The sequence below is a fragment of the Saxophila tyrrhenica genome (genome assembly GCF_035928015.1).
Source record: "Saxophila tyrrhenica strain CCFEE 5935 chromosome Unknown scaffold_10, whole genome shotgun sequence".
Lineage (NCBI taxonomy): Eukaryota > Fungi > Ascomycota > Dothideomycetes > Mycosphaerellales > Extremaceae > Saxophila > Saxophila tyrrhenica.
This window is the reverse complement of record NW_027041742.1, coordinates 458,369-483,486: the sequence shown is the minus strand read 5'-3', so window position 1 is coordinate 483,486 and position 25,118 is coordinate 458,369. Positions and strand designations below refer to the sequence as shown.

Below are 25,118 nucleotides of genomic sequence, written 5' to 3'. Positions count from 1 at the left end.
TCGCCGGCCAAACCCTCACACCCGGAGGCGTTATCACCGTTGACGGCACCACGGTATCCCTCGCCGCTCCCGCCACCGCCGTCATCATCAACGGCGCCACATCCACCTTCCCCGGCCCAGCAGCAGCTTCAGCGAGCATAACCGCTCCTCCCGCCCTAACGATCGGCGACCAGAGCTTCAACCCTATCAACGGAGGACCGACATACGTAATCAACGGCGAAACGCTCACGCCGGGTGATGTCGAAACTGTGACGGTGGGCGGGAAGACGTATATCGTTTCGCTCTCCCCCGACGGCACGGTGTTGAAGATCGAAACCGAAGGTCCCGGCGGGAGGGTGACAGCGACGGCGTTCGAGACGTTGTACTCTGGTGGCGGAAATGGGGTCGGAAGACAGACCGTGACGAATACGGTCGGTGCGTCTGCGGGCGCTGGAGCCAGTGGAAGCGCCGGGCCGAGTGGGAGTGTGGTGCCGGCGTTGGCGAACGCCGCTCAGTCCGTCGGACTGCATGTCGGCGGAATGGTCGTTGCGGGTGGGGTGGGGGTGCTGGCGGTGTTGCTGTAAGAGAAAGAGAAGGTGTGAGGTAAGTTGAGGTAAGGTGGGGGGGAGGATATCATGATGTGATGAATTTTGCATGAAACTGCATAGCGTGGAGGATCTATGGGGTGCAATATGAAGGGTTGGGTATATATGAAGGGTTGGGTATACCCGAGACCCAACGTACGCTTAATGGGACTGGGCTGGAAGACGTCCAGGGCGCTGCTGGAAAGAATGATTGGCATATGGAGCGGTATAGTGACGATATACGTCTGAAGAATTTAATGGATCTTGATACTGAGCCTCGTTCATGGTCATACGGACCCCTGGGCCATACTGTTGTTATTCTGGACTTCACATAAGGCACTCATGGAGCCTCTATCGCCAAACGTCTCCGTCAAGGATGAGTTGCTGTGCATTCTATGTTGTCCACATAATAACTGCGAAGCCAAACTTTTACCAACAAATGGAGTGATATGACTCTACACCAACCCCGGCATCACCTCTCCAACTTGAACCCACCAGGCATTTTCCGCTGAAACACACCGTCAGGATCGTACTTCCTCGCCGTCTCTCGCAAGAACCTCACATTCTCCCCTCCATTGCTCTCCAACGGCCGCTGGCTCCAATCGGCATAATTCGTATACACAAACTCCCGCAACATCCCCATCTCCCTTGCCACTTTATTAACACTCTCTACCACTTCTGCGGCTTTCGCATGCACCTTCGCATTCGAGCCCGAGTCAGGCCAGAGCGCTGATAGGAGCATGATCATCTGGTTACCGTCGTCAGGGGATGTACCTAGGCTGTTCTTCCCAGCTCCAGGGGCCGTAAAGACGGTGGGGAGGGGCTCGAAGGCGATGTCCCAGACTATACCCTCAGGGGGGTTGAAGGTGTAGAGGGTGGTGTTGATGGCGTCGAACATGCGATCGAGGAGATTGGCTGAGACGCTGTAGGTACCGGTCCAGAACTGCCAGTTTAGGGGAGGAGTGGCTGTTTCGTTTGCCAGGACATGGAGGTGTGTGATCTCCAGCTTGTCGCTTATATTTGGGATCGCGAAGAGTGGTTCGTAGATCTTTGGTCGCAGCTCAGGGAGGGTGTAGACGGGTGTTGAAGAGACGGCCCAGCCTTTGCTTGTGGAGTTGTAGAGGAGGCCGGTGACGATGCTGGCGCGTACGTCGTAGTTTTTCGCTGATGCTATGTCGGCAAAGGCTTTGAAGACTGCACCACGGTGGGATATATCGTTTGCCAGGCTTCCGCCTAAGATCTTTGAGATATCAACAGTTGCGAGGTCGAACCTAGTGACGAGCCCGAAGTTGTTCGTCCCTCCTTTCAAAGCACGGAAGAGGTCGGCGTGATGGGAGGCATTGGCGTTGACCAGTTCTCCAGTCGCGAGAATGACTTCAAAATTGACCACGGTATCGCAGGTGAAGCCGACCCGGGGTGAGAAGTAGGAGATGCCGCCTCCTAACGTCAGACCTCCCACTCCAACTGCGCCGTTTCGACCGCCTGCCACAGACTTGCCGAGCGGATCAAGGTAGGCGTACGCATCAAGCCAGCTTGCTCCAGCTCCGACGCTGGCTACGGAATGGTCTTCGTTCGTCTTAACGGAGCTCATGCCAGTCACATCGATCGTGACACCGTTATCGATGTTCGCGAATCCCGCTGCTGGCGCATGGGTGCGACCTTTGATGGCGAAGTCGGCATCCTCACAGGCGTTGCTCGATGTGAGAACTCTGATCACTGAGGCAGCCTCATGAGACGTTTGCGGCGTCACTATGCAGGATGGCCGGAGTGTTGCTTCTTGTAGCGACCAGTAGCTCAACTCAGTCTTGTTGTAGGCCAGAGAGTCTGGTAGAGCGACTGCTAGACCGGGGCATTGCGAGGCAAGAGCGGTACACTGATCGTTACGACACTGTTAGCATCGTGTCTACAGACCAATCGTTTCTGATGAGTACTCACACAAGCAAAAGCCATGACTGCAGTCAAGCTTCTATTCTCTTTCACCTAAGCTTCTCGGCCAAGATACTTGTAGGGCCTGCTCGTCGATCATCGTCAGACGGGATGATCGCATGGCGTTCCTTGTTGTTCCATCCGGACGCCCCGCCAAGCCGAGGTTGCAACAATGGAACGAGCGACAGACGGGGCCAACATGGAGGTATTCCGGCGGATGAAAGCCATCTGCATGGCTCCTCACGTCTGTGATGATGACAGTGCGATCTGTTCCTTCTCCAAAGCCTTCGTCGTGTATCCTGACCAGAAACACAGCTTGGATAGCAGAAAAGCACACCAGGTCCCGAGAAGCATCGACACCTCTCTTGAGGACGGCATTGGCAGTCAAGTACCATACACGTTTTGCATGGTCGTTGTAGTCGTTGTGAGCACGTAGCACAGAGGAGGCTGATCGAAAAGATGCTGCAAGCCGCAGCGGTGTTGCACAAGCGAGCAATCAGAGGGGATTTCACACCTCGAAAGCTCGAACTGCAGCTATATGTATGCCTGTTTTCAATAACAACAGTGTATCTTGCACCAGCAATGAAATCATGCCATCGGGCAAGGACCGTCTTTGCGTGGCGCTACACCTTCGTGGAGGCAAATCGAGGATGCCCGGCAAGGAAGACAGGTATATGGGACAATAAGCATTTGCCAGTCAGACGCTGATCGTCCATTAGATTCCACTGGGCGCTCTTCATCGGACCAAGGATCATGATGCAATTATCCAGTGGCATCCAGATCCATGTGAAGAACACGGTCTTTGGTCAGGAGGGCACTTCGGTGCTCGAGGAGCGCGAGAGTTCTCTGATACCCGCCGGTCAGGTCCTTATTCGTGTTGTGGTTGCGAAGATCCAGGATCGGGAACGTCTGCCTGGGATTCTTCGCACGGCGCCAGTCACCCAGGACGACTCAAGCTGGAACTGTATTAGTTGGGTAAGAGAGGCTCTGGCAACTGTGCAGAAGGATGGCGAAGCTGTTGGCACTTCGAAGCTGGACTGGCAGGAGGTGCGGGATGCTGCAATGGGGTACTGCCAGGAGAAGATTGACGCTCATCGCTTCGACGGCAAGGGTCAGTATGATATGATGAAGACAGCTACTTACGACCTCTTAGAGCGGAAGAAAATTGTGCCTTGAATCTACATGGTCAGCATTTTAAGCTTGTTCAAGAAACAACCTCAACCCCCAAATCCTCCGGCCACCTCGCCTTGTCCACTCCATTCGTCCTCGTCCCAACATTATACCTCAACTCCACCTCCCCGTCTTTGAACTGAGCGATCGGCTTTACCTGGACAAAAGTGTGCCCTGCAGCCTTTGACTCTCTGTGCTCGTAGAACTCCGGTCGGAACAGAATGTCGCTACTGTGTTTGACGAGCCGGCCGATCATCTCGGGGAGGAGATATTGCATGCTGTGGTAGTGCCTTCAAAAACATTGTCAGTAAACCATTTGAAGTTTCAGTTTGAAGCAAGGCCGCTTACCTGTAGACAGGCGAGCCGTTGCGCTTCCAGACGTCCTGCCAGATGTTGTCCGGGTAGGTACCGACGGATCTGGTGAGCCATTGGGAGTAGTAATTCAGAGAGGCCTGTGGTCGGCGCGTCAGCGAACACAGCACGGACATCGATTGCTGCTCTCAACTCACATCAATGCCATAGTTCCCTCCTTCCTCAGCCCGGCGGACGAGAGCATGCATCACGCCAACACAACCCGCGATCCCAGTACAGTAGTCGGAGTTGGGGAAGACAGGCGTGACCGCCTCGTCATTGCCCATGGCCCTGCCGAAAGCAAGAGACACTCCGCAGCACTGTCAAGCCATCAGCAATCATCGCATCAAGCCCAAGAGTATGGGTAAACTCACCGCATCACTAATCTGCTGCCACCCACTCCGATGCATCCATTCCCCATTCCACCCATAACAATTCTCCCGCACATGCACAATCCCCCTCCCCCTCCCCATCACAAGCTCGAAGATGTCCTCCCTGCTGAAACCATTCCGCGCCATGGCACCCGGTCGGTAGCCCTCGACAACCACATCAGCCTCCTTGATCAACTCAGCCAGAGCCTTGCGATCCTCCGGGCTTTTCTTGACATTCAGCTGGCAGTTCCACTTGCCCCAGTTCAAGTCTTGGTGCAGACCGCCCATGTCGGTGATGGAGTCCGAAGTCACACGCATAACACTGGCTCCCATCTCGGCTAAGCTGCGCGTGACGGTTGGTGCTGCGATGATGCGGGTGAGGTCGACGACCTTCAGGCCCGCGAGAGGTCGCTTTGCCGATGAGGGCATTGATGCCACTTCCGGCCACCAAGAAGCTGGCTGCGACTGCTCATCGAACTTGTGCAGTTCATAAAGCGACACATGAGCATTAGCCTTCCCATGCTCAGACTTAAAGAATTCCTCCTTACTCCAAGCGATGGTACCAGCCTGCTTGTACTTCTCATTCATCAGCTGGTCAAGCTCGGCTGAATCATGCTTTAGCACCGCAGCTTGGATCCTTTCAACAGCAGAATCGTAAGTCTCGCCTTCCTCGCCATCCATAGGCAGTCCAAGCGCCGTCAGAGTAGGTTCTGGGTTCAGACTCCCATGGGTATGGTAGAAGCGGCCATCTTTAGTCTTGTAGATATTGGTCGCCAACGTTCGATGCAAAGACGTAGATGCGCGGTGCAAGTCCCAGTTTTTGAAGCCGTACTTTTCCATTTCGGAACCTTTGAAAGCGTTCAATGCTTGGGCTTTGCCATCTTTGTCGATGACCTGGGTCAGGAATGGCGACATAGCGAACAACGAAGCATGGTCGGTGTTGATGTTAACATCGGCCATCTCCACACCGTACTTCTTCGAGCGCAGAACGTTGAGCATCGATGCCTCGAACGCTTTCATTGCTGCTGCGCTCTCGGCGAAGCGCCAGTTGATTGGGATGCTTGGGGTGTCATTGCCGCTGAAGTGGACCAGTTTGGCGGCTTCTTTGATTGATTCTGGTAGTGCTGGGATCAGGGAATTGTCCAGTATCTCATCCTGCAACACTTTCTTTGCCTCTGCTGTGACAGAGTACTTGGTCTCGCCGATGGAACCCATTGTGCTGTGTTACCGTTGTCAACGTTCGATGGTTGGTGATGTCAATGGAGTGAGAGAACGTTCGGTATACCACGGACCATAGGCACAGTATTTTGGCGATCGAATGATGGTTTCCAATACTGTTTCTACAGACCCGAGGTGTCGTTCGGCGAACTGGTCCCACGTACTGGTGTAGCGCCCCGCTTTGTGTGAAACTCTCGATTGCCTGCGAGACCTCGGTCAGCTGTGTAACAAAGTAGCAAACCGGACAGAACGATGTGTGACTGACAGCTCTGACGGGATCTGTATCACTTGCCTTGTTGTCCGAAGACGTAAAGTCGAAGAACTGTTATAACCCTATCCTCGCTGCAATCACAATTCAGCCTACCGAGTCTGCGGCTGGATATCTGCGTCGAACACACGTCAGCCACAATGGGGTCCACGCACACCCAGAGAGCAGTTCGTATAGCAAACTGTAGCGGTGCCGAACCAGATCCGGGAAGGCACATGTTCAATCAAGCCAAATATGGCCAAGTCGACGTTATCACGGGTGAGTCGAATTGGCGAGTCTGAACGATGTTGAAGTGTTGTTGACGGCTGGAGACAGGTGATTATCTTGCTGGTTCGTACATTCGGTCCATTGCATTGGATAGGTCTGATTGTGTGATCCAGAGGTCAACCTTGCAAACAATGCCGAAGCATACCACAGGGGCGAGCACAACGGATGGATTCCCACCTGCTGGGAAGGCATCGAGATGTCCGTCGATATCATCAACGAGAAACGGATCAAGCTGGTGATCAACGGTGGCTGTTTGAATCCCAAAGGCCTTGCTGAGAAGACTCATGAATTGGTCAGCAACGAGGTTCTCGAGCTTGGAGAGGATACTGACCGTTGCAGGTGACGTCGAAAGGACTCGACCTAGTCGTAGCTTACGTCGAAGGCGACGATGTCCTCGACCGAGCGTACGACATCCTGGGCACATCAACAGAGGAGAAACTTCCCCATCTTGACAAGACCAACTCGAACGTGCAGTTGGCGAAGGACACCAAAGCATTCCTTGACGACAAGGAGCGCATGCCCATCGTCAGTGCCAACGCTTACCTAGGTATTAGAGCAATCCGGCGTGGGCTTGATGAAGGCGCCGATATCGTTGTCTGTGGTCGTGTCGCAGATGCTAGTCCCGTCATAGCCGCAGCAGCCTGGTGGCATGGGTGGGCTGACGAGGACTATGGCCCGCTCGCTGGAGCTCTGATTGCTGGCCATTTGATAGAGTGTTCGACCTACACCACTGGAGCCAACTTCGCGGGCTTTCATACCCACGACATCTCGGAGCTGCTGGACCTGGGCCTTCCCATCGCTGAAGTAGAGGCCAATGGCGAGTGTGTCATCACCAAGCATGAAGCGCTGAATGGTTTCGTGGACGCCGATACCGTGAAATGCCAGTTGTTGTACGAGCTGCAAGGAACAATCTACCTCAACAGCGACGTCAAAGCCGACATCACCAATATCCGCGTTGAGAACGAGTCGAAAGACCGTGTCCGGGTGAGCGGTGTCAAAGGTGCGCCACCTCCATCGACAACGAAGCTTGCAGTCTTCTATAAAGGTGGATACCAGTGCGAGATGCTCTTGAATGCTACGGGATACGCTTCCAGAAAGAAGTTCGCACTCCAAGAGGCGCAGCTGCGGCATAAGCTGAAAGAATGGGGTCTCCTGGACAAGTTCGACATCCTCGACTTCCAATGGATTGGCAGACCGGAGGCGAATCCATCCTCTCAGCTAGCTTCCACGACGTACCTGCGTATCTTTGCTCAGTCCAGAGATAAAATCGCTTGTGCGAAGCTGCTGCCGGGTGTTTATACGAATGTGATGCAGCATTTCTCGGTGAGCAGCAACACAGCCCTTCTTGTTTCTGAGGCGTTTACTGACGGATACTCAGGGCTTCCACAGCACGAGCGACCACCGCACAGCCATGCCAAAGGAATTCCTTGGCTTCTACCCGGCCGTCATAGCGCAGAGCGAGCTGGAAGAAAGCATCAACATCATCTCGAAGAAGGGCGACAACGTCCACAAGACTATCATGGGCCCGCCGAAGAAGTCTGAGCCGATCGGAGAGCGAGATAACTTCGAGACCGCGAATCCGGTGGATCTCTCCAGCTTCGGCGAGACGGTCGTGGCGCCGTTGGGCGATGTAGCTTTTGCCCGCTCTGGCGACAAGGGCGCGAATGTCAACTTCGGCGTTTACGTCCACACCCAGGAGGAGTGGGACTGGCTCCGTACGGTGATGACCCGCGCGAAGTTGCAGGAGCTCATGGGCAGCACTTGGGAAGACTGGTTCTACATCGAACGATGCGAGATGGCTGAGATCAAAGCCGTACACTTTGTCGTATATGGCCCGCTCGGGCGCGGAGTCTCATCGTCCAAGATCCTGGACGCGCTTGGGAAGGGTTTCGCCGATTTCATCCGGGACAGGCATATTGAGATCCCGAAGAAGTTCCTTGGGAAGTGGGATAGTCATGCTGGGGTGTTGTCGAGGCTTTGAGTAGATCCTTCCGATAGTTGCAGGAGGCAAAAAGTTGAGATAAAGTTGTCTGACGTTGGATAAGGTATCGCGAAAATGACGCGCTAAATTCATTTCGGGATGGTGCTCTTCCCTCCTGTCGAGCGTAACAATCTATGTCCGCTGTTCCATATAAGTCCCGTTGTCTTGTTATCTTACGGAGAAGCAAGCTGGAAGACCGTATCATGGAGTCATGTCGTAGAAGAGACTTGGCTCAATTCGCAAGTAGAGCATTTACGAGAAGTTCTCGCAGATTTGAATGGGGTCCTCGTGCTCTTCCAAGACTCTTCAGCATCTGATTCCCCTTTGGAAGGAGAGTAATTGGCAACATATCATCAGGCAAACGACGTGGAGCTCACACCACATTTACACACTTCCCTCCTTTTCTAATGCCTCGTTGAGCTCGATAGATTGAGTGCGCGAGTGAACGAGTCTAGGACCTGCCAAATCACGCCACCACAGATGAAAACAAGACTACACTGACACACCATCCACGAGTCCACGACGACGCCCACTGATCTGAAGATGCCTCCGCCAGCTGTAGGTTCAACCATCTCAGGACCTAAACATCTTCTAATATACTCCCAGACACCGTCTCCCCACCGCTTCCTCAAAGGCCATCGTCGCCAGGAACCACCAGCGAGTAGACAGAAGCCACCATCTGCTCTCCGCCAGCAAATAGACAGGGAACCACCAGCACAACCCCAAGAAACCCCAACCACGTTGTCCCAATTCAATGCACCGCCAAGGTTCTCTGTCGGCAAAAGAAGGCCAGTAGCACCACCTACGCAGCGATCGCCATCTCCACAGAAGCACTCATTAGTCAATACGCTACGATCTACCGGCCGGCCGGTCGAGGATGTTGAAGATGCGCAGGATCAGGCTGATGATGAGGAGATGCTTGATCTTGAGCAGGCAGATGTGCGGCCAACGACTGAGCATCAAGACAGGCGGGACTGGACAAGCGACTTAGCTCTGTCGCCTAAGCGACGCCGACTCGATCCACATGATGACACCGCGGATACGACACAGAGAAGCTATAGACCCGAGGAGCATCCAAGAGCGCGGCCATCCGCATCCGTACCTCCGTTTGCCACCCCCAAACCCCCAGAAACCTCCACCATCACGACAGCCCCTCAACGCCCAGCATTCCTCCGCCCATCAGCACCACCCCAGGAACCGAGCGAACCACTACCAGAGACCTTCTCACCCCACAAGCGAGGCCAGAAGTTCGTCCCAGGCGGCATGGCTGCCACAGTCCAACAATGGGTCATCGAGACCGGGCAAGCTGCTGTGCAGAGTCGAAGAGGTCATGGCTACCTGAAAGGAGAGAACTATGTTGCAAAGGTGAAGGTGGACGAGGTGTTAGGGCAAGGGCCGTTCACGGTGTTGGGGAAGAACGCGGAGATGGAGGCCGTGGCGTTGCTGCTCGCTGGCAAGGTCAAGGAGGACGATGAGAGAACGGGATTGAAGCAGGGAGATGTTCTTGGGGTAAGGGCGCCGACGTGGGAGGTGGAGGTTGATGGGAGGAGTTGGTGCGTGGGTGTGGACTGGAAGGTCATGTCGTGAACATCTCCGGCATCATCATCAAGAGAGGAAAGGTGCCTGAGCTGCGATCGGCATCTCGCATCGATCAATCAACATCATGAATCTAGACGCGGGTTGTTCGTCGCGGGCCTTGTTGACCAGCATATCTCGTTGTCTTCTCCCAGACTCAATTACACCTAACAAGGCCAGATCACGCTCGTCGACTGTCTGTAATGGTCCCCGAGAAGATGCATCACGTAGAGCATCCTGGGCCTAGTGTACACCTTCTCATGAAGAATGACTGCCCACTGACAAGACTGATATGGCCTTTTTGGCAGCAATCTCGTGTCGGAGAAGACTGCCGCTTTCACAGTCTCTTGCTTGCCTCTCCTTCAGGGCGTCCCATCGTCAGGCACACCAGCAATACCCACATCTGTCACGAAGACTTTCCATTGGCACGTATTCTGTTGCCTACTACGATTCAGAGAAATGCCAATGCGGGATGCTCGGAGGTGTCGGAAGCAAGGATGTTTCGATTTCAATGCTCGCCCAGCCCACTTGCGGCGTGTCAGCCACCTGGATACGCAGGCGGATCAAAACAGTAGCTTGAGCTGCATTAGCTACACGCCTATTCTATTGTCCGACTGCATATCCGCTCCGTTACACTGCAGCTGTCAAACCTTCTGCCCGTCACTCGTTAAATTACAGACCGGAAGAGGTTGGATGCTGGATTCGTGAAGACTGGAGCGAATTGCCAATGACGTCTCGGCATCAACAACCGCCGACTTAAGCTTCGAGCCATAACAACAGGGCAGCCTTACAGCATGCGTTGGAGGTCCACTCGTTGATACCGCCGTCACTCTTTCTACTATTACTACATACACCTCCTTTCCGACGTAACTCAAGGAGCGTGCTCGACATGGCCACCAAAGCCGCCATCTTCGGCGGTCCCTCGCCGCACACGTCTGGACTGTTCGCGGACATGACGGTGGATGGGCCTGAGATCGGGACACTGGTTTTGATCGTGGACCGGGCGAAGAATCTGCCGAACAGGAAGACAATGGGAAAGCAGAATCCATATTGCGCTGCGCGATTGGGGAAGGATGCGAGGAAGACGGAGACGGACCGGAGAGGAGGTCAGACGCCCAGATGGTGAGTAGCGGCAGCCTTGTAGGGATGGGTATGTTTTATGAAGACTGACATGTCTGATACAGGGACCAAGAACTCCGCTTCGTCGTGCACGACTCCCCAGACTACTACAAGCTGAAGATCTCCATCTTCAGCGAGGACAAGCGAACAGACCTGATCGGCGAGGCTTGGCTGGACCTTGCGGACGTGATCACACCAAAGGGCGGCAAGAAGGATCTGTGGCAGGGCCTGAACTACAAGGGAAAATATGCAGGCGAGCTGCGGATAGAGATCACCTACTACGACACCCGGCCGAAGCAAGACGGCGCGGAGAGTGTTGCTGGCTCGGAAGATTTCAGTGTTGGAAGTGGCACCGGAAGAGTGAAGAGGAGGCCTTTACCGAGCACGATGGGCAGCGGAACGATTACGCCAGATGCGATACCAGCGCCTGCAGGCCCGGGAGTACCGGGCAGGGCCAAACACGGGCCAAGGGACCTGAGGATGCCACCGAGAGCGAACTCGTTGCCCCCGGAGAGCATGATGCACCCTCAGCAGCAGGCGATTTACGATGCTCCAGCGCCAGAACATGCGTATAGTTCCTCTGTGGGGCCCTTTGATCGAGCACCACCGCCTCAGCAGTATGGCTACGACCATTTTCAGGAGCCGGCCCAGGAGCACCAAGCATACGATCAGCATCAGCAATCCGACTTCCTTCCGCAACTTCCGCCGAGCAACCGCGCAAGAGGCTATCAAGCTTCAGCACAACGTTTTGCTGCACCTCGACCTCAGCCGCAACCGCCTCAAGCACATCCGCATCAACACCCACCCCATCACATGGGATTGCCGCATTCGCAGTCTGCGCCTATCGTCCCTCAAGCCCAGCATGCACAGCATGCACCTCACGACTTCGACGATGGATATCAGCTACAGACCGATTATCCGGAGCCGATTCCGGATCTCGACTTTCAACATCAACAACTGGCTTCTAGACACCGAAGAAGCGACGTTGGTCAGGACTGGCGAGGAGACCACAATTCATCGTACGGTGGTCAGCCTTCTTATGAAGACGCGGCGCCTCCACCCCCGCCTATGCACAGCAATAGCGCGCCTGTGGTGCCGCACTTTAGCAACACACATGGTACGCCAATGTCGTCCTCGCCTGGAAGTGCTGCTCCGATGCCACCACACTCTCGCCATCAGTCTGTGCCGAATACCTCACCATTGCAGATGATGGAGCGTGGGTACAGTGCACCACAGCGGACGCCAGTACCCGGGCAGGCGACAAGAGGCATGTCAGTTGATGGCTACATGTCGTCACCAGATTTGACCTACGGCACCTCTCCATCGAATTACCAGTCTGGTCAGACTCCGTCATCTCACCCCCGCCCTCAGCCGTCTCGCCCTTTACCTCACCGGAACAGCATTGCGGATTCGTACCAGTATACGCCACCTCGTCCTCATCCATTGTCGCAAGAGGTACCAAGGCCTCGAAGTCCGCTACCTCCTCCACCAGGCCCTTCGCCTCACAGTGCTGGCCACTCTACGTACCAGCAGGACTTCCGTGAGCGAGATGGCCCACCAATACTCAAGCCGAGGGCAATTTCACCGCAGCCGCCACCGTCATCGCAATCCAACTCTGCCCAAAGACCAAAGAGCTCCTACAGCATCCAGCATCCCGTCCGAGCTTTCGAATCAGCAGACGGCAGCCCGCTGTCCACATCTCGACCGCCGCCACCTTCCTCCCTCCAGACTTCACAGCGCTCGAGTCCCGCTCGCAAGTCGATCTCACCTCACCCAAGCGCACCCAACACACCCGGCGGAGGCACACCCTTCTCACCCGACAGCTTCAACGCCTACAACCCGCAAGCCTCACGAGCAACATTACCAGAAGGCAACTCACCACATAGCCCCTACCAAATCGCCCCCGGCTCCTCAGCACCTCGCGATGCAAACAACGGACCCATAGTCGGCTGGCACGGCCAGGAGATAGATCCTTCCGACCACCTCCCCGTCGACTCCTGGGCGCCGGAACCCGAGAAGAAAACCCCAACCAAAACCTACGGACTCGGTCGAGACCGCGACTTTGGGCCTCGTAGCGGCGCAGCAGCGGGGCGGAATATGTCTAAAGACACTGTGGTGAACTTCCGCGTCAAAGGACAACATCCACAACAACACCAACAACAACCTCTCCCACCCGCCGAACAGGAGTCGCCCTCCCGAAACCGCCTGCAGAAGAAGCCATCTCCATCTCCAGCTCCAGGCCGCGCACCCGCGCCAGAACCGCTCAGCGAACGACATAATTTCAACTCTGTCTCCGTCCCTGACCCTTACGCACAGCAGCAGTATAGCCAGGGATTCTACGGCGGCGGTGGTGGGGCGGAGAGGTACGAGAATGGTGGGAGTGGGTATGCGCCGAATCCGGACGATTCGCTGGCGAGGGAGATTGGGAGTATTGATATTGGAGGGAGGGGTGGCAGAGGAGGGGGTGGTGGGTATGTGCCGGCGCCGACGGCGTATGTGCCTGTGAGGAGTCATAGGGAGAGGGGAACGTTTTATTGATGGGAGATTGCATAGCGGTGTGGGTTTGTGTAAGATTAGCATGCATTCTGGGAAGGGAGGGCATAGAGCTTAGAGTCCTGTCCTTGGCACAGGGCAGTGGACGTGATCGTATGCATTTGATCTCTGATCTATGGACATGCTTTCATTTCACATAAACCACAAGGCCGTTGTTGACCAAGCGTGACCGACGTAGGCCTCTCGACCTCCTCATCGAACTCGAAAGAGCCATAGCATCCTCCATCCCCAACCCTCTACTTCGACACAAAAGGCTGCGGCTCCTTCTGCTGCCGCACATTCTCCCGCACCATATCGTCGCCCGGGTTCTCCGCCGCGTGCGCCGCCGCCTTGTCCTCGGGTCCTCCTGTTCCCTCGAAGTCTTTCGCCTTGTAGGGCCTGTCCCATCCACCGTCAGCCAATGTCCAAATATACATGTGTGTATGTGGGAGAGGGGGCAAACGCACTGCCCCGTCAAGGGATTCGTCCCGCCCTCAGGCATATCGCGGTTCCCGCCTGCACCGCTCGCCGCCGAGCCGTACGTCACTTCGGCGCCGGGGAATTTGTTCTCGACGCCTTGGTCGACGCCGGATTCCTGTTACCCCTCATTGTATCAGCAAACGTCTTCTAGACCATCCTTGAGAGGCGGTTGGGGAAATTACGCACGGCTGTGCTGTCGCTGGGGTTCCCTCGCCGCCCGGCCTTCGCGTCGTCGGCGGCGGACTCCATTTTGGAGGGGTGGGTGTTGAGGTCGCGCTCGGCTTGCTTGGCGATCTCGAGGGGGTCCTGGCCTTCGAATTCTTTGGACATGGTGGCGGTGGTTTTGTTGTGTTGTTGTTGGGTTGAAGGGTGAGTAGATTGGTTTGTAGAAGATGGTAGATGTTGTTGGAGGTCGTGTGCTTGTGAAAGCAAAATTGGATTCGGGCACACCATGGATGAGCTGATGTCATTGAGCGTCACTGAGTACGACTTCACGTCGTGAGGCTCTCAACTACCTCTACATGTACATGTGCCTTCATGTGCAACAGCTGGTGAACATATGGCGAATCTTCTCTCACGCAAGATGATATTTCATGGCCTTGAGGCTCTTCTGACACGACACTGAGAGAAGTTGTCAAGGGTAATCGTTTGGAGTCTGTCCAACCTCGTACTCTCTTATGGACATCATCACCTGCTGCGGCCTCCACGATGGTATTGGCAATTTGCGGTACCCGTTAGGGATACGACGTGGTGTGATAGCCGACGCTTCAAGCAATCGCCTGGACTGCTCGTTGTCGGATGGCCATCTCATTAATCTTGATCGCTGGAGTCTTCACGCAGCTCCCCAATGCAATAATTATGCTACTCAAGCGACCATGTGGAGGGGCCTTCTTGAGAGTCATTGGACTCGCACTAGGTCGCGGCCAACTCTAGAAGAATAGAACAACAGTTGCAGTTGCAGTAAGCCGGGGAGAGTATTTTCCACTGATAGCTCGTGGCCACTCGATGCTTCTCCTTCTTTGATTGAGAACGGCGAGGGACCGGAATCTGTGGAATATTATGTGTTCTCCTTGTGCTTGTCACTGTCGAAGGGGCTACGAAGTCTCGCACTAGCTCGAAACTCTGCCAGGGCGTTCGAGAGAGGTATTGGTTAGCCGTTGGACAACCTCACCTGAGCCTTCGGGTGCAATCGACAAAGTGAAGTTGCTGCTCTGTTGACTCACCTCATAGACATGCTTTGGACACTGACAACGATAGTGGCGACAGACGGCGCAACACGTCTTTCTAATCTCTGTGGTGTGCTTCTGTCAAAGCCCACCATCGTCGTCTATGCCTTCAGCCACTCCTTCTCACTCCAAGATCACAACCTGGACAAGGTCTCCGAAGACTCGATCAGCCACTTTGGAACAGCCGACGGCGTTGAAGTCGATGGCGCTTCCATTGCGTTCATGAGGCCCTACACGGAGCCCCCCTCGCTTTTCTGGGGAGCTGGACCATGCGAGACCGATCTACGAGCCTCCAGCGATCCCCGTTTGGAGCGGCGATGCATGTACCACGGTCTAGAACTTACGGCTGGAGGGGTTTTGGCGGACGCAGTCATGGTCTGGGAAGCGGAGATCGTTCTGCAGAGCCGCGTCGAAGCTGGCCTATGCCTGGATCCCAAGAAGTGGAGCGCTGAAGACTTTGTCGAGTACTATGTGGGCTATACCGAGGCCGTCCAGGCGTTGGGCCTGGTGGTGCGACCGCTGCCATGAGTGTTCGTGGACAGCGCTCTCGAGGATGAAGAAGCAGGATTGATGGTGGCGAAATGTTGATAAGGAGGAGTTTCAGTCCGGCTGACAGAGAGTAAGTCTGGCCGTCACAAGGGAGTTGCTCTGGCGGTGATCTCGCCCAGCATAGTAGCAGGAAACATCGCAAACAGGGGGCGGTGTGTGAAGATGGTGTCCATGAAGAGCTGAGCACTACCTTCAACTTTACCCGCTGTAGTGAGATACACCGTCGTACTTGCTAGGACCCCCTCTTCACGCTCTCTCAGTAATAAATGCCCTCGGATGAGCTCGCCTCAAACTTGTGGCGGTCCTGAAGTCATGATATGAGCTGGGTTCCTCGGTGCTATGTCGTACTCTGCTAAGCCTGATTGCCACCACCAGGTGTTCACGTAGTACGCGGGCGTCGTCACTTCCAGCAACTTCGATAATGCTTAGTGAATGTGGACGAAAAGTGTGCCGGTCAGCGTTCGCGTCTCGTGACACCTCGGATGTTGCCGGCGCTAAACTCGTGTGATGTGCTGCCTGCGATACGTTGCTCACCTCTCCAAGCTCCGGTCTTCCCCTCCTCCTCCTCCCTAACCTCAACCTCAGCCTCCATCCGCCGTCCTGCCGCAGATCACAAAGGACTCACACCTTCATTGCTCCTAACACCACCTCTCTACCAGACTCCCGCCTGCCAGGTGCAGCACCATCGACATCCGAGGCTGAGAGGCAACCACACGTCACCGCTGCCGGCTGTTTCCAGCTGTGACGGACTTCACCTCACATCACCAACCATGGCAGCCAACGCCAACGCCGTGCCGCAAGACACGCTCATCACCATCAAGGTCTCGGTCAACGACAGCCTCAAGAAGCTCAAGCTGCCTTTGAGGGACCTCGGGGCGAACACGCTCCCAGATAAGGTACGTGTAACACAAGGCTGCCACATAAGCCGGATGATTCACCTTCTCGAATTTCACCTCCACAACGGTCATGTGAAAAGTCGTACTAACTAGCAGCAGCTCCGCCACGCCCTGAACATCAAGCCAGAGCAGACCGTCGTGTTCGAGCGCTTCTCCGACTCCGCAGGCGGCTACATCACGCTCGACCAGAGCAACCCGCAGGTCTTCAAGACCCTCATACGCGCCGCCAAGGCAAAGCTCAAGCTGCGTCTCAAGGCTACAGTCTCGCCCATCATCGAAGAGCCAGCTGTGGAGGCTACGGAGACATCTGAAGAGAAGCCGAAGCACAAGGCGATGGAGCCGGTCATCGTTCGCTCTCCGACTCAGCAGAACGGCCAGCGTGAGTCCACGGCCATGGATGGTCGTTCGATCGGAAGCGGTATCTTCCAGTTCCGTGAGGCTCGCGCTTCCCAGCAGACGCTGGTGGATGTCTCCGAAGCACCCGTCCCATGTGCATTCACCGCGGACAACAAGGACTTCTTCGAAGAGCTCGGTAAAGCAGGCTCCCGACGTGGTCTGGTCTACCGTACTCGCAACGCCATCGCTGGTGCCAACCCGACCCACCCATGGTCGGTCTACTGCAACGAGTGCGATGTCGCCATGGACGACGTCCACTTCCACTGCAACATTTGTGACGGTGGCGACTACGATCTGTGCGAGGACTGCGTTGCGAGCGGCAAGCTTTGCTCCGGCGATGGTCACTGGCTGATCAAGCGCTTCATCAAGGACGGTAAAGTGGTCAGCAGTACGACCGAGCGCATCTCCCCACGCAAGGCAAAGGAGGAGCCAGAAGTCGAGAAGGGAGTTCCTGGCGCCTACACCGAAGAGACGAAGACGCTCGCCGAGCCTGTCATCCCGACTCGCACTTGCAACAGCTGCGTCATCGTCCTCCCTGAGCGCGAGTTCGTTACCTGCACCACTTGTGAGGACTTCGACCTCTGCATCCAGTGTCACGTGAAGGATAAGCATGGTCATCACCCGGCTCACGGCTTCGAGCCGGCCACTGAGGAGACCACCCTCCCACTCACCGCCGAGATGTTGCTTGCTCCAGGCCGCAACACACGCCACAACGCCATTTGCGATGGTTGCGACAAGAAGATTCTGGGCGTGCGTTACAAGTGTCTGAACTGCCCAGACTGGGACTACTGCACCGAATGCCATAAGAACGCTCGCCACGTCCACCCTCACCATCGCTTCGCGCCTCTGTACGAGCCAATCGCAGAGCCGCGCGGCATTAACGCCCGCCATCTCGGAATCTACTGCGATGGCCCACTATGCAGCAACGGGAGCCAGCGCTACATTGTGGGTGTGCGCTACAAGTGTGCTGTCTGCCACGACACCGACTTCTGCGCATCCTGCGAAGCCTTTCCGAGCAACACGCACAACCGTACTCATCCGCTGATTAAGTTCAAGACTCCGGTTCGCAATGTCAGCATCACGACCGAGAACCAGGACGTTCACGGACAGATGCGCCTCATGGGTGACCAGCCTGTGCAGGCCGAGACCAAGACCGCATCCACCGAGACGACGCCGGTCCCGCAGAGCAACGCCGCCACTCAGGTACAGACTGTGGCCGAGATCAAGCCTACGGAGTTGAAGGCCGCCACCCAGCCAGTCCAGGTCGCCAAGCAAGAGGTCAAGTCGGCCGCACAGTCTACTGAGCCTGTGCCTGCGACGCTGCTGAACGCCCACTTTGTGCAAGACAGCATCTCCGACGGCACGGCGGTGCTGCCAGGTTCCCGCTTCACACAGATGTGGACTCTGCGCAACCCAGGACCGTACGCCTGGCCGGCTGGGTGCAGCGTCCGCTTTGTGGGTGGTGACAACATGCTCAATGTCGACAACACCCGCCCGGCGGCTGTGTCCGACATCGCCAACGCCAGCGAGAGCAACGTTGTTGGCCGCGAAGTCCCGGTCAAAGAGGAGATCTCATTCAAGGTCACTCTCAAGGCACCCACTCGCGAGGGCAAGCACATCAGCTACTGGCGCATGAAGTCTGCCGACGGGACGCCATTCGGCCACCGTTTGTGGTGTGACATCGAGGTCAAGGCTGCTCCTGCCGCGCCCCAAGTTCCAGCTGTGGAGACTGCAGTCCAGGCGCCAGACCAGCCGAACGTGCAGCTGCAGCAGCACATGAGGATGCAGCAGATGACCTACCAGCGCCAGCGTCAGCAGATGATGATGGCCCAGAACATGCGGTCTCAGGCTCTTGCCCAAGCACAATCCCAAGCCCAGGCCCAAGCAAAGGAGAAGGCCCGTCAGGCTGAGGCCCAGGCCCAGCGAACCCGGATGGTCGCTTTAGCTCATGCTCAAGCGCAGGCTGGTGCTTCCGGCCCACCACCTTCTTACGACGCCACCTACAACGCTGCCAACATCACCAGCCGTATCGCCGCCATGCGTGAGCAGCAAGCCAAGCGTCGGGAGCACATGATGCAGCAGTTCACTGCGGGCATGAATCAGTCGCAGAGCAGCAAGGTGCCTGAGCAGGTCTCCCTCAAGCACGATGACGAGGACAAGGCTCGCAAGGAAGCCGCTCGCCAGCGTGTTGAGCACATCAAGGCCAAGATCCTCCGGGCGCGCCAGGAGAAGGCTGTGGACACTGCCAAGGAAGAAGCTGTTGCCGCCCAGGCTGCCGAGGAGAAGGCTGCCGAGGAGAAGAAGAACGCCGACAGCATTGAGAAGGTCAAGAAGATCATTGAGGAGGTCACCAAGGCCGACCAGGAGAAGGAGGAAGATCTCGAGAGCAGTCAGATGGTCTTCCCAAAGCTCGACAAGGAGAGCCCGGCCAGCAGCACCTACCAGTCCGTCATGTCAAGCAAGGGCAAGGCTGCCTACGTCGAGAACGAGCAGGGCGAGATCGAGCGCTCTGCCACCCCGTCCGTCGCCTCTCCAACTCCAGCGCCGGTTGTGCCGTCCTCAGAGGTCGGCGACGACTTCGACGATCTCGAGGACATTGAGGTGCTGAGCGCGAACGGCGAGGACAGCGAGGACGATGGCTTCGACACCGACGAGGAGTACGATATCCTTGATGCTTCGGACCACGAGACCGTGGCTTCAAAGTAGAGGGGGAAGAAAGTTCAGGAGATTACAGATTGAATACGTGATGAATGACGACGATGTGCTTGCTTTCTCTACTCCGACAACAACAACTACTACTCAACGATGAGAGGGCCAACGGGCATCGCCATGTTTTGATAGGTAATGGGAGGTCTGCTTGAAGGGGCCGGGATAGGGCGCAAGGCTGGCGCGGAGGGAGTGATTTCGGTATGCTTGTTGGTTGGTAGTTGAGAAGGTAGTTCTCCTGGGTTGGCTTGATGAGCAATGAACTTTTGAATAACTTCTTTGCGTGCTTCCAAGTTGTGCGTCTTGATGTTGACCTTGAGAGATGCATGTGAGCCAGCGATGTGAGCCGCGGCTGCCTTGTTGAGCCAAATCACGTGCGGGACTCGGAGTCGGCAACTTCACTGGAGTAGGTCACTATCACGATCTATCCGCTCTCACACCCTTCACTTACCGCCGTGACACATCACCTTTGCGATCACATCACCTCGTTGTCAACCTTGAAGACCATTTCTCCTCCGTCTCTACCCCACCGCACCGCATCTTGCACCACCACCGCTTATCTCACCCATCGGCTACGGCGTGAAAGGTCGTGTGCCTACCAGGCCGCCATTACTACACCCACCCGAGAAGCTATACCACCCCAGCCAGAGCCGACCGGGCACCACCGGCGCTGAACGCGCACACCCGCCGGCACGATGTTGAAGATATGGAGCATGAAGCAGCAGCAGCAGAAGAGCGATGCCGCCTCTGGTCAAAGTAAGAAGAAGAAGGTGACGGCAGCACAACTACGAGTGCAGAAGGGTGAGCGCATACCACCTATCTACTACCCAACGTGCTTATCGTCCTGACGGAAGATGTACAGACCTCTCCGAACTCTCCCTCGGCACAACAATGACCACCCACTTCCCCAACCCGGACGACATCCTCAACTTCACCCTCACTCTCACTCCCGACGAAGGCCTCTACAAATCCGGCATCTTCACCTTCACCTTCGCCATCTCGCAGAACTTCCCGCACGAGCCGCCAAAAGTCAAATGCAAAGAGAAGATCTACCACCCGAACATCGATCTCGAGGGCAACGTCTGTCTCAACATTCTAAGGGAAGACTGGAAACCGGTGCTGAATTTGAACGCGGTGATTGTGGGTCTGCAGTTCTTGTTCCTCGAGCCGAACGCGCAGGATCCGTTGAATAAGGATGCGGCGAATGATTTGCAGCAGGATCGGGATCGGTTTAGGCGGAATGTGAGGAGTGCGATGGGCGGGGGGAGTGTGAGGGGGGAGAGCTTCGATCGGGTGATGAAGTAGGGTGATTTGCCTGGGTTGGTGGGGATGGGGAGGAAGATGAAGGGAGGTGGGAGGAGGTAGAAGGGGAAGAAGAGGTTGGCTGGAGAAAGGGAATGATGGGACGTGGATATGAGATTACGGATGAGAAGATACCACGACTACTGCTGCTGCATGGGTGCGGGATGGGAGGCGTTGCTGTCTTTCGTTCGGCGTTTCAGCGCCGCATACTCGTGATAAGAGATGGCACATTCAATGGCGTTGCCGGGGTTTTGCGTGGGACTGGCTGCGGTCTCGTACATACATACTTCGCGCGGCATGACATAGACTAGAATATCAAGTTCATCCACCAACGATCCATACCATTGCTTGTCCGCCACACCCAAATTTGATTTGCGCGACGACGTCGTTTCTAAAACTACGCGGTCTTTTCAGCCATCCAAGCAAGCGGACAGTGAGGGCGGCGCAGAGGACATTTCTGGCAGCTTCTCCCAGACTCAATTGCACCTGATGAGGCCTCCATCGCTCCCGTGAGCGGTTTGTCGCTGTCTGTGAGAAGATCACTCCACCTCCACCACCCAACCTACAAATCGGCAAACTTCCTCGTATTATAAAGATGATTCTTCGTCGTCTCCAGCACCTCCACCGTCGCCCCGACCGCGACCTTCCCTTCACTCCTCGGAATACACAGCATCCCAAAACACGGCTTCCACTTCGCCGGCCCGCCCTCATCCACCCTCCTGAACTTCATCAGCTCGTCCCACGGCTCCTTGGCGTGCTTCTCCGCCGTGTCCGGGTCGACGTTCGGGACCTGACATCGCGCGCACCGGGCCACGGCGTCGAGGTCGATACGGTACATCGCTTCCTCGTCGTGAAGGGTGGTGGTGATACGGATGCGCTTCCAGGTATCCTCTTCCCACGGCTTATCGTCCCGACCGCGCACGATGATGTTCGGGCGGAAGCGCTCGATGGTTAGATCCTTCGGGACATCTGCACCTTTGGCTTCGAGCCGGCGGTTGAGGTCGTCGATGCTGGATTGCGAGGCGATTTGCAAGGACATGACGTCGGCGAAATGATGCGCCGTCTCCACGCCGTAGAGTTCCTTGGACCCGTTGACGGCGACCATACGGTGCGTGGGGCCTTTGTAGACGAGCGCGACGGGCTTGTTGAAGAAGGAGGAGAAGGGGGCGTTGATGGAGTCGTTGTAGACGTAGCCGTCGGTTTCTTTCTCCCAGATCTCCACGGTCTTCAAGGTGGTGTTGTTGGAGAGCCATTCTTGCGTTGGGAAGGCGGGAATTAAGACGCGAGCGTCGGTGCCGTGGATGGAGATCTCGAGGTTCTGCTGTTTGGTTTCTGGGTCGTCGACGAGTGCGGTGTCGATCAGGGTCATGCTGGGGTCGCTGCGGATGGTGAGGAATTTGGGCGCGCCATTGCTGTTGGTGTCGTCTTGGGCGACGAACATCCAGTTCCTGTCCAACGTGAGGCCAGTCTTGCGGAGGCGGGTCTTGTCGAGCTCGATGCCTCTGCAAGATTTGATAGGGTAGATGCGCAGGCTGACGATGTCTGTTGGCGGTGGAATTGGTGGCGAGCCTGGTTTAGCGATGGGCAGAGCTTCTTTAACGGCCTCCTTGGTCTTCTGGCCAACGGAGGTCCAGTTGGCCAAGAACATCATGATCAAGAATGCCAATCCGGCGGTACCGATGAGCATCATCATGGTGTGGATGCGCCAGTGGAGTTGGTGGAAGTTGTTCACGGCCGCCCACGGATCGGACAGTACTTCTTTGAGATCGTTCATCGCGCCGCGTGCTCCTGCTGAGTAGGTGTTGAGAGAGTTCCACGCCGTATCCATGATGATGTTGGTATGATCGGTTTGATGGCAGACAACGAAGTTTTTTCGCTTCGTCCGCCTTGACGATGGTCAGGTCTCGCGCGGTCTTGAGTCTTTATACGCCGGCGAATGTGTCAGCACTATCGCTTGACAATGGTATGTTTTCACTACCTCTTTGGGCAGGAGTCAGCGAGATGAAGTTCAGGTGCAGACGACGAGATGAAAGCGCTAGAGACCGAGGGGAAGGTGGCGTCATGCGCCCTCGAACACATGCTACCACTTCTCGAAGTACAAATGGCATGTGCGTGCCACTGGACTCAGGATACAGTACAAATTCGTCTCGAGCAATTCAAGAAGACCAACCAGACGACGGTCGAGAGACGAAGTTGTTGATGGTCTGCCAGCTTCCAGAAAATTGCATGGAAGATATGAGTTCAAAACAAAATAATTAAATGGTGGACTTCGCTGCCCCTCAGAAGCCATCAAACGATGTGCTTTGATCACTCGAATTATTTCTCAGTCGTAAGTCCCTTTTCACAGTCGTGAAGCCTGCGCCGTTGCTCCCACACCAGAGCATCCTCCCCTCACCCTGGGCACGACACGGCCGTGCCAACACATCTTGAACGGCTGGCACATAGACCGGGAGTATCGAATGTGAACGAACCAGCTTCGACTCAAACAGGCAACGAAGGACTGCCATTCGAGACACCACAGCCCCTATCAAAACCGCCACGTGATCCCATCGTCCTAGCATCAAGAGAACGGTCCGACAACCGCCCTCCAGAATTGTATTCGTATTCCGTCGTGATAATGTTCATATCGTCTCTCCTCGTGTCCGGTCATCGAGGCTCGGGGATTTGCTCGTAGTCGTCTTCTTTGGGCGCGAGGAAAGCAGCCCCAATCACACCAAGTGCGTTAACGAACAGCGCGCACCAGCTCACGGTACACAGCACCCACGACTTTCCCAGCTCCCAGCCGACGAAGAAGCGATTGTCGTGGTCGTAGAGATATGCCTGTAGTATGTCAGTCAACGTCCGTAGCCCAGCATCACTCTTGCCTACCACAAGCGCCATCGCAACCAACTGAGCCACTCCCACCAACCCCAACAAACCCGACAAGATCTTCCACCCACTCTCCCTTACTACCCGCCCACCAAACAGAATCGTGACATATCCCACAATACACGCCAGCTCAAACATCAAGCTCAAATTCATCAAGAATCCCGTACTCCTCCACATGGAACAGAACGTCCTGTTATTGCCCACACAGTCCTCGTCTTGCGGAAACGGAGTACACTTGCCCGTTATGGACGAGCATCGTTTATGGAGGCCGTAGGAGACTCTTATGGGTTCGCGGTCGGTGGGGGATGTGTAGGATACCCAGTTGGGCAGGGCGACGGATGCGATGGAGCAGGCGGCGGCGCCAAGGAAGACCCAGAGGGAAATGCCGTAGACGATTCGTCTGGTCATTGTGGTCGTGGTGCTCTGGCGCTGCTATGGGGCGAGGGTGTGGTCGGGGTACTCGAGGTACTGTACGGTGTAGATTAAGACGAGTACAGCGCTGTGGGCTATCGCAAAAAGTCCGCGATATCGCCACACCTTCCTGTTTGGGACGATAAATGAGGGACGAACTGAACATTGCTGTGCGCGGCGCATCGCAGCATCTCCGAGCGGGTGGTAGTATGTACATGTCTAGCCGTGGATCGGTGGTCTGTAACAATGTTTATGTGCCAGCGAGAAGATCACTCGAGGCATTTTCGGCGGTCCATACGAGCTCTACGTGGCAGAAGCGCCGCACCTGCATGCTATTTGGCCATCTTGGCCACATAAGTTACAAGGCAACCGTACCGTAAGACCATGGTAGACCGCTGCAGTCCTACATCAGACGTACACGGCACCGTCGAGGTAGGGTAGAGCAGCCATGTCTCCAAGTGCACAACAACAACAACATCTCAAGTCTCCTTCGGTGTTACGATGATCGCTCATATCTCACGTTCCTGTGCGTCGGAGCCAGGAGCTCCCGCCGACGGAGCCGGGCATCACCAAGTCACCAGAGCCAAAACAGATCTACAAGCTGGGGTCTTGACGCTACACCATGTCGTTCCCCATCCTCGTGTTCTGCAATTCGCTTGGAATAATGCAATGCCCGGTCCCGACTCCGCTTCCGTCCCACGCCAACGGCCTGTCGAACTAGTCTACTGGGATCGTCGAACTAGTCTACTGGGATCGTCGATCTGGCACCGAAGCACGATGCACCGAAGAGCCGGCACAACTACCTATGCCGCAGATGAACCCCTCCACGATCGCAGTCCACATTTGCGATGGTGAGAGATGTGATTGACGAGAAGCGAAATGCCGGATGTGGCAACGTTGGAATCTCATTGAATAGTCCGACAGGTCGTAAATCGGTGTGCGT

At 55.8% G+C, this 25,118-nt stretch overlaps 12 protein-coding genes across 12 annotated transcripts; 7 read left to right on the top strand and 5 right to left on the bottom strand.

Moving 5' to 3' along the window:
* Nucleotides 1-1,035: 1,035 nt before the first annotated feature.
* On the bottom strand, nt 1,036-2,513 carry LTR77_006715 (uncharacterized protein; the record flags this gene model as incomplete). The annotated part of the gene is made up of 2 exons (XM_064803956.1): nt 1,036-2,436; nt 2,499-2,513. 2 exons carry the CDS (start codon nt 2,511-2,513, stop codon nt 1,036-1,038), a joined length of 1,416 nt encoding a protein of 471 aa, XP_064657757.1.
* A 566-nt stretch (nt 2,514-3,079) lies between these two features.
* On the top strand, nt 3,080-3,665 carry LTR77_006714 (uncharacterized protein; the record flags this gene model as incomplete). The annotated part of the gene is made up of 2 exons (XM_064803955.1): nt 3,080-3,159; nt 3,209-3,665. 2 exons carry the CDS (start codon nt 3,080-3,082, stop codon nt 3,663-3,665), a joined length of 537 nt encoding a protein of 178 aa, XP_064657756.1.
* Nucleotides 3,666-3,693: 28 nt separating this feature from the next.
* LTR77_006713 (uncharacterized protein) lies at nt 3,694-5,596 on the bottom strand (the record flags this gene model as incomplete). Its single annotated transcript, XM_064803954.1, has 4 exons — nt 3,694-3,949; nt 4,008-4,111; nt 4,169-4,330; nt 4,385-5,596. The coding sequence occupies 4 exons, from the start codon at nt 5,594-5,596 to the stop codon at nt 3,694-3,696; spliced, it is 1,734 nt and encodes a 577-aa protein (XP_064657755.1).
* Nucleotides 5,597-6,007: 411 nt separating this feature from the next.
* On the top strand, nt 6,008-8,115 carry LTR77_006712 (uncharacterized protein; the record flags this gene model as incomplete). The annotated part of the gene is made up of 4 exons (XM_064803953.1): nt 6,008-6,125; nt 6,248-6,426; nt 6,474-7,457; nt 7,513-8,115. 4 exons carry the CDS (start codon nt 6,008-6,010, stop codon nt 8,113-8,115), a joined length of 1,884 nt encoding a protein of 627 aa, XP_064657754.1.
* Nucleotides 8,116-8,658: 543 nt separating this feature from the next.
* On the top strand, nt 8,659-9,702 carry LTR77_006711 (uncharacterized protein; the record flags this gene model as incomplete). The annotated part of the gene is made up of 2 exons (XM_064803952.1): nt 8,659-8,673; nt 8,722-9,702. 2 exons carry the CDS (start codon nt 8,659-8,661, stop codon nt 9,700-9,702), a joined length of 996 nt encoding a protein of 331 aa, XP_064657753.1.
* Nucleotides 9,703-10,579: 877 nt separating this feature from the next.
* On the top strand, nt 10,580-13,347 carry LTR77_006710 (uncharacterized protein; the record flags this gene model as incomplete). Its single annotated transcript, XM_064803951.1, has 2 exons — nt 10,580-10,812; nt 10,875-13,347. 2 exons carry the CDS (start codon nt 10,580-10,582, stop codon nt 13,345-13,347), a joined length of 2,706 nt encoding a protein of 901 aa, XP_064657752.1.
* A 251-nt stretch (nt 13,348-13,598) lies between these two features.
* LTR77_006709 (uncharacterized protein) lies at nt 13,599-14,151 on the bottom strand (the record flags this gene model as incomplete). The annotated part of the gene is made up of 3 exons (XM_064803950.1): nt 13,599-13,740; nt 13,809-13,936; nt 14,008-14,151. The coding sequence occupies 3 exons, from the start codon at nt 14,149-14,151 to the stop codon at nt 13,599-13,601; spliced, it is 414 nt and encodes a 137-aa protein (XP_064657751.1).
* Nucleotides 14,152-15,053: 902 nt separating this feature from the next.
* LTR77_006708 (uncharacterized protein) lies at nt 15,054-15,575 on the top strand (the record flags this gene model as incomplete). The annotated part of the gene is made up of 1 exon (XM_064803949.1): nt 15,054-15,575. One exon carries the CDS (start codon nt 15,054-15,056, stop codon nt 15,573-15,575), a length of 522 nt encoding a protein of 173 aa, XP_064657750.1.
* Nucleotides 15,576-16,366: 791 nt separating this feature from the next.
* LTR77_006707 (uncharacterized protein) lies at nt 16,367-19,594 on the top strand (the record flags this gene model as incomplete). The annotated part of the gene is made up of 2 exons (XM_064803948.1): nt 16,367-16,492; nt 16,592-19,594. The coding sequence occupies 2 exons, from the start codon at nt 16,367-16,369 to the stop codon at nt 19,592-19,594; spliced, it is 3,129 nt and encodes a 1,042-aa protein (XP_064657749.1).
* Nucleotides 19,595-20,289: 695 nt separating this feature from the next.
* On the top strand, nt 20,290-20,899 carry UBC12 (NEDD8-conjugating protein ubc12; the record flags this gene model as incomplete). Its single annotated transcript, XM_064803947.1, has 2 exons — nt 20,290-20,395; nt 20,457-20,899. 2 exons carry the CDS (start codon nt 20,290-20,292, stop codon nt 20,897-20,899), a joined length of 549 nt encoding a protein of 182 aa, XP_064657748.1.
* Nucleotides 20,900-21,036: 137 nt separating this feature from the next.
* LTR77_006705 (uncharacterized protein) lies at nt 21,037-22,724 on the bottom strand (the record flags this gene model as incomplete). Its single annotated transcript, XM_064803946.1, has 2 exons — nt 21,037-21,157; nt 21,463-22,724. 2 exons carry the CDS (start codon nt 22,722-22,724, stop codon nt 21,037-21,039), a joined length of 1,383 nt encoding a protein of 460 aa, XP_064657747.1.
* An 818-nt stretch (nt 22,725-23,542) lies between these two features.
* LTR77_006704 (uncharacterized protein) lies at nt 23,543-24,172 on the bottom strand (the record flags this gene model as incomplete). Its single annotated transcript, XM_064803945.1, has 2 exons — nt 23,543-23,716; nt 23,765-24,172. The coding sequence occupies 2 exons, from the start codon at nt 24,170-24,172 to the stop codon at nt 23,543-23,545; spliced, it is 582 nt and encodes a 193-aa protein (XP_064657746.1).
* Between the last annotated feature and the right edge of the window lie 946 nt (nt 24,173-25,118).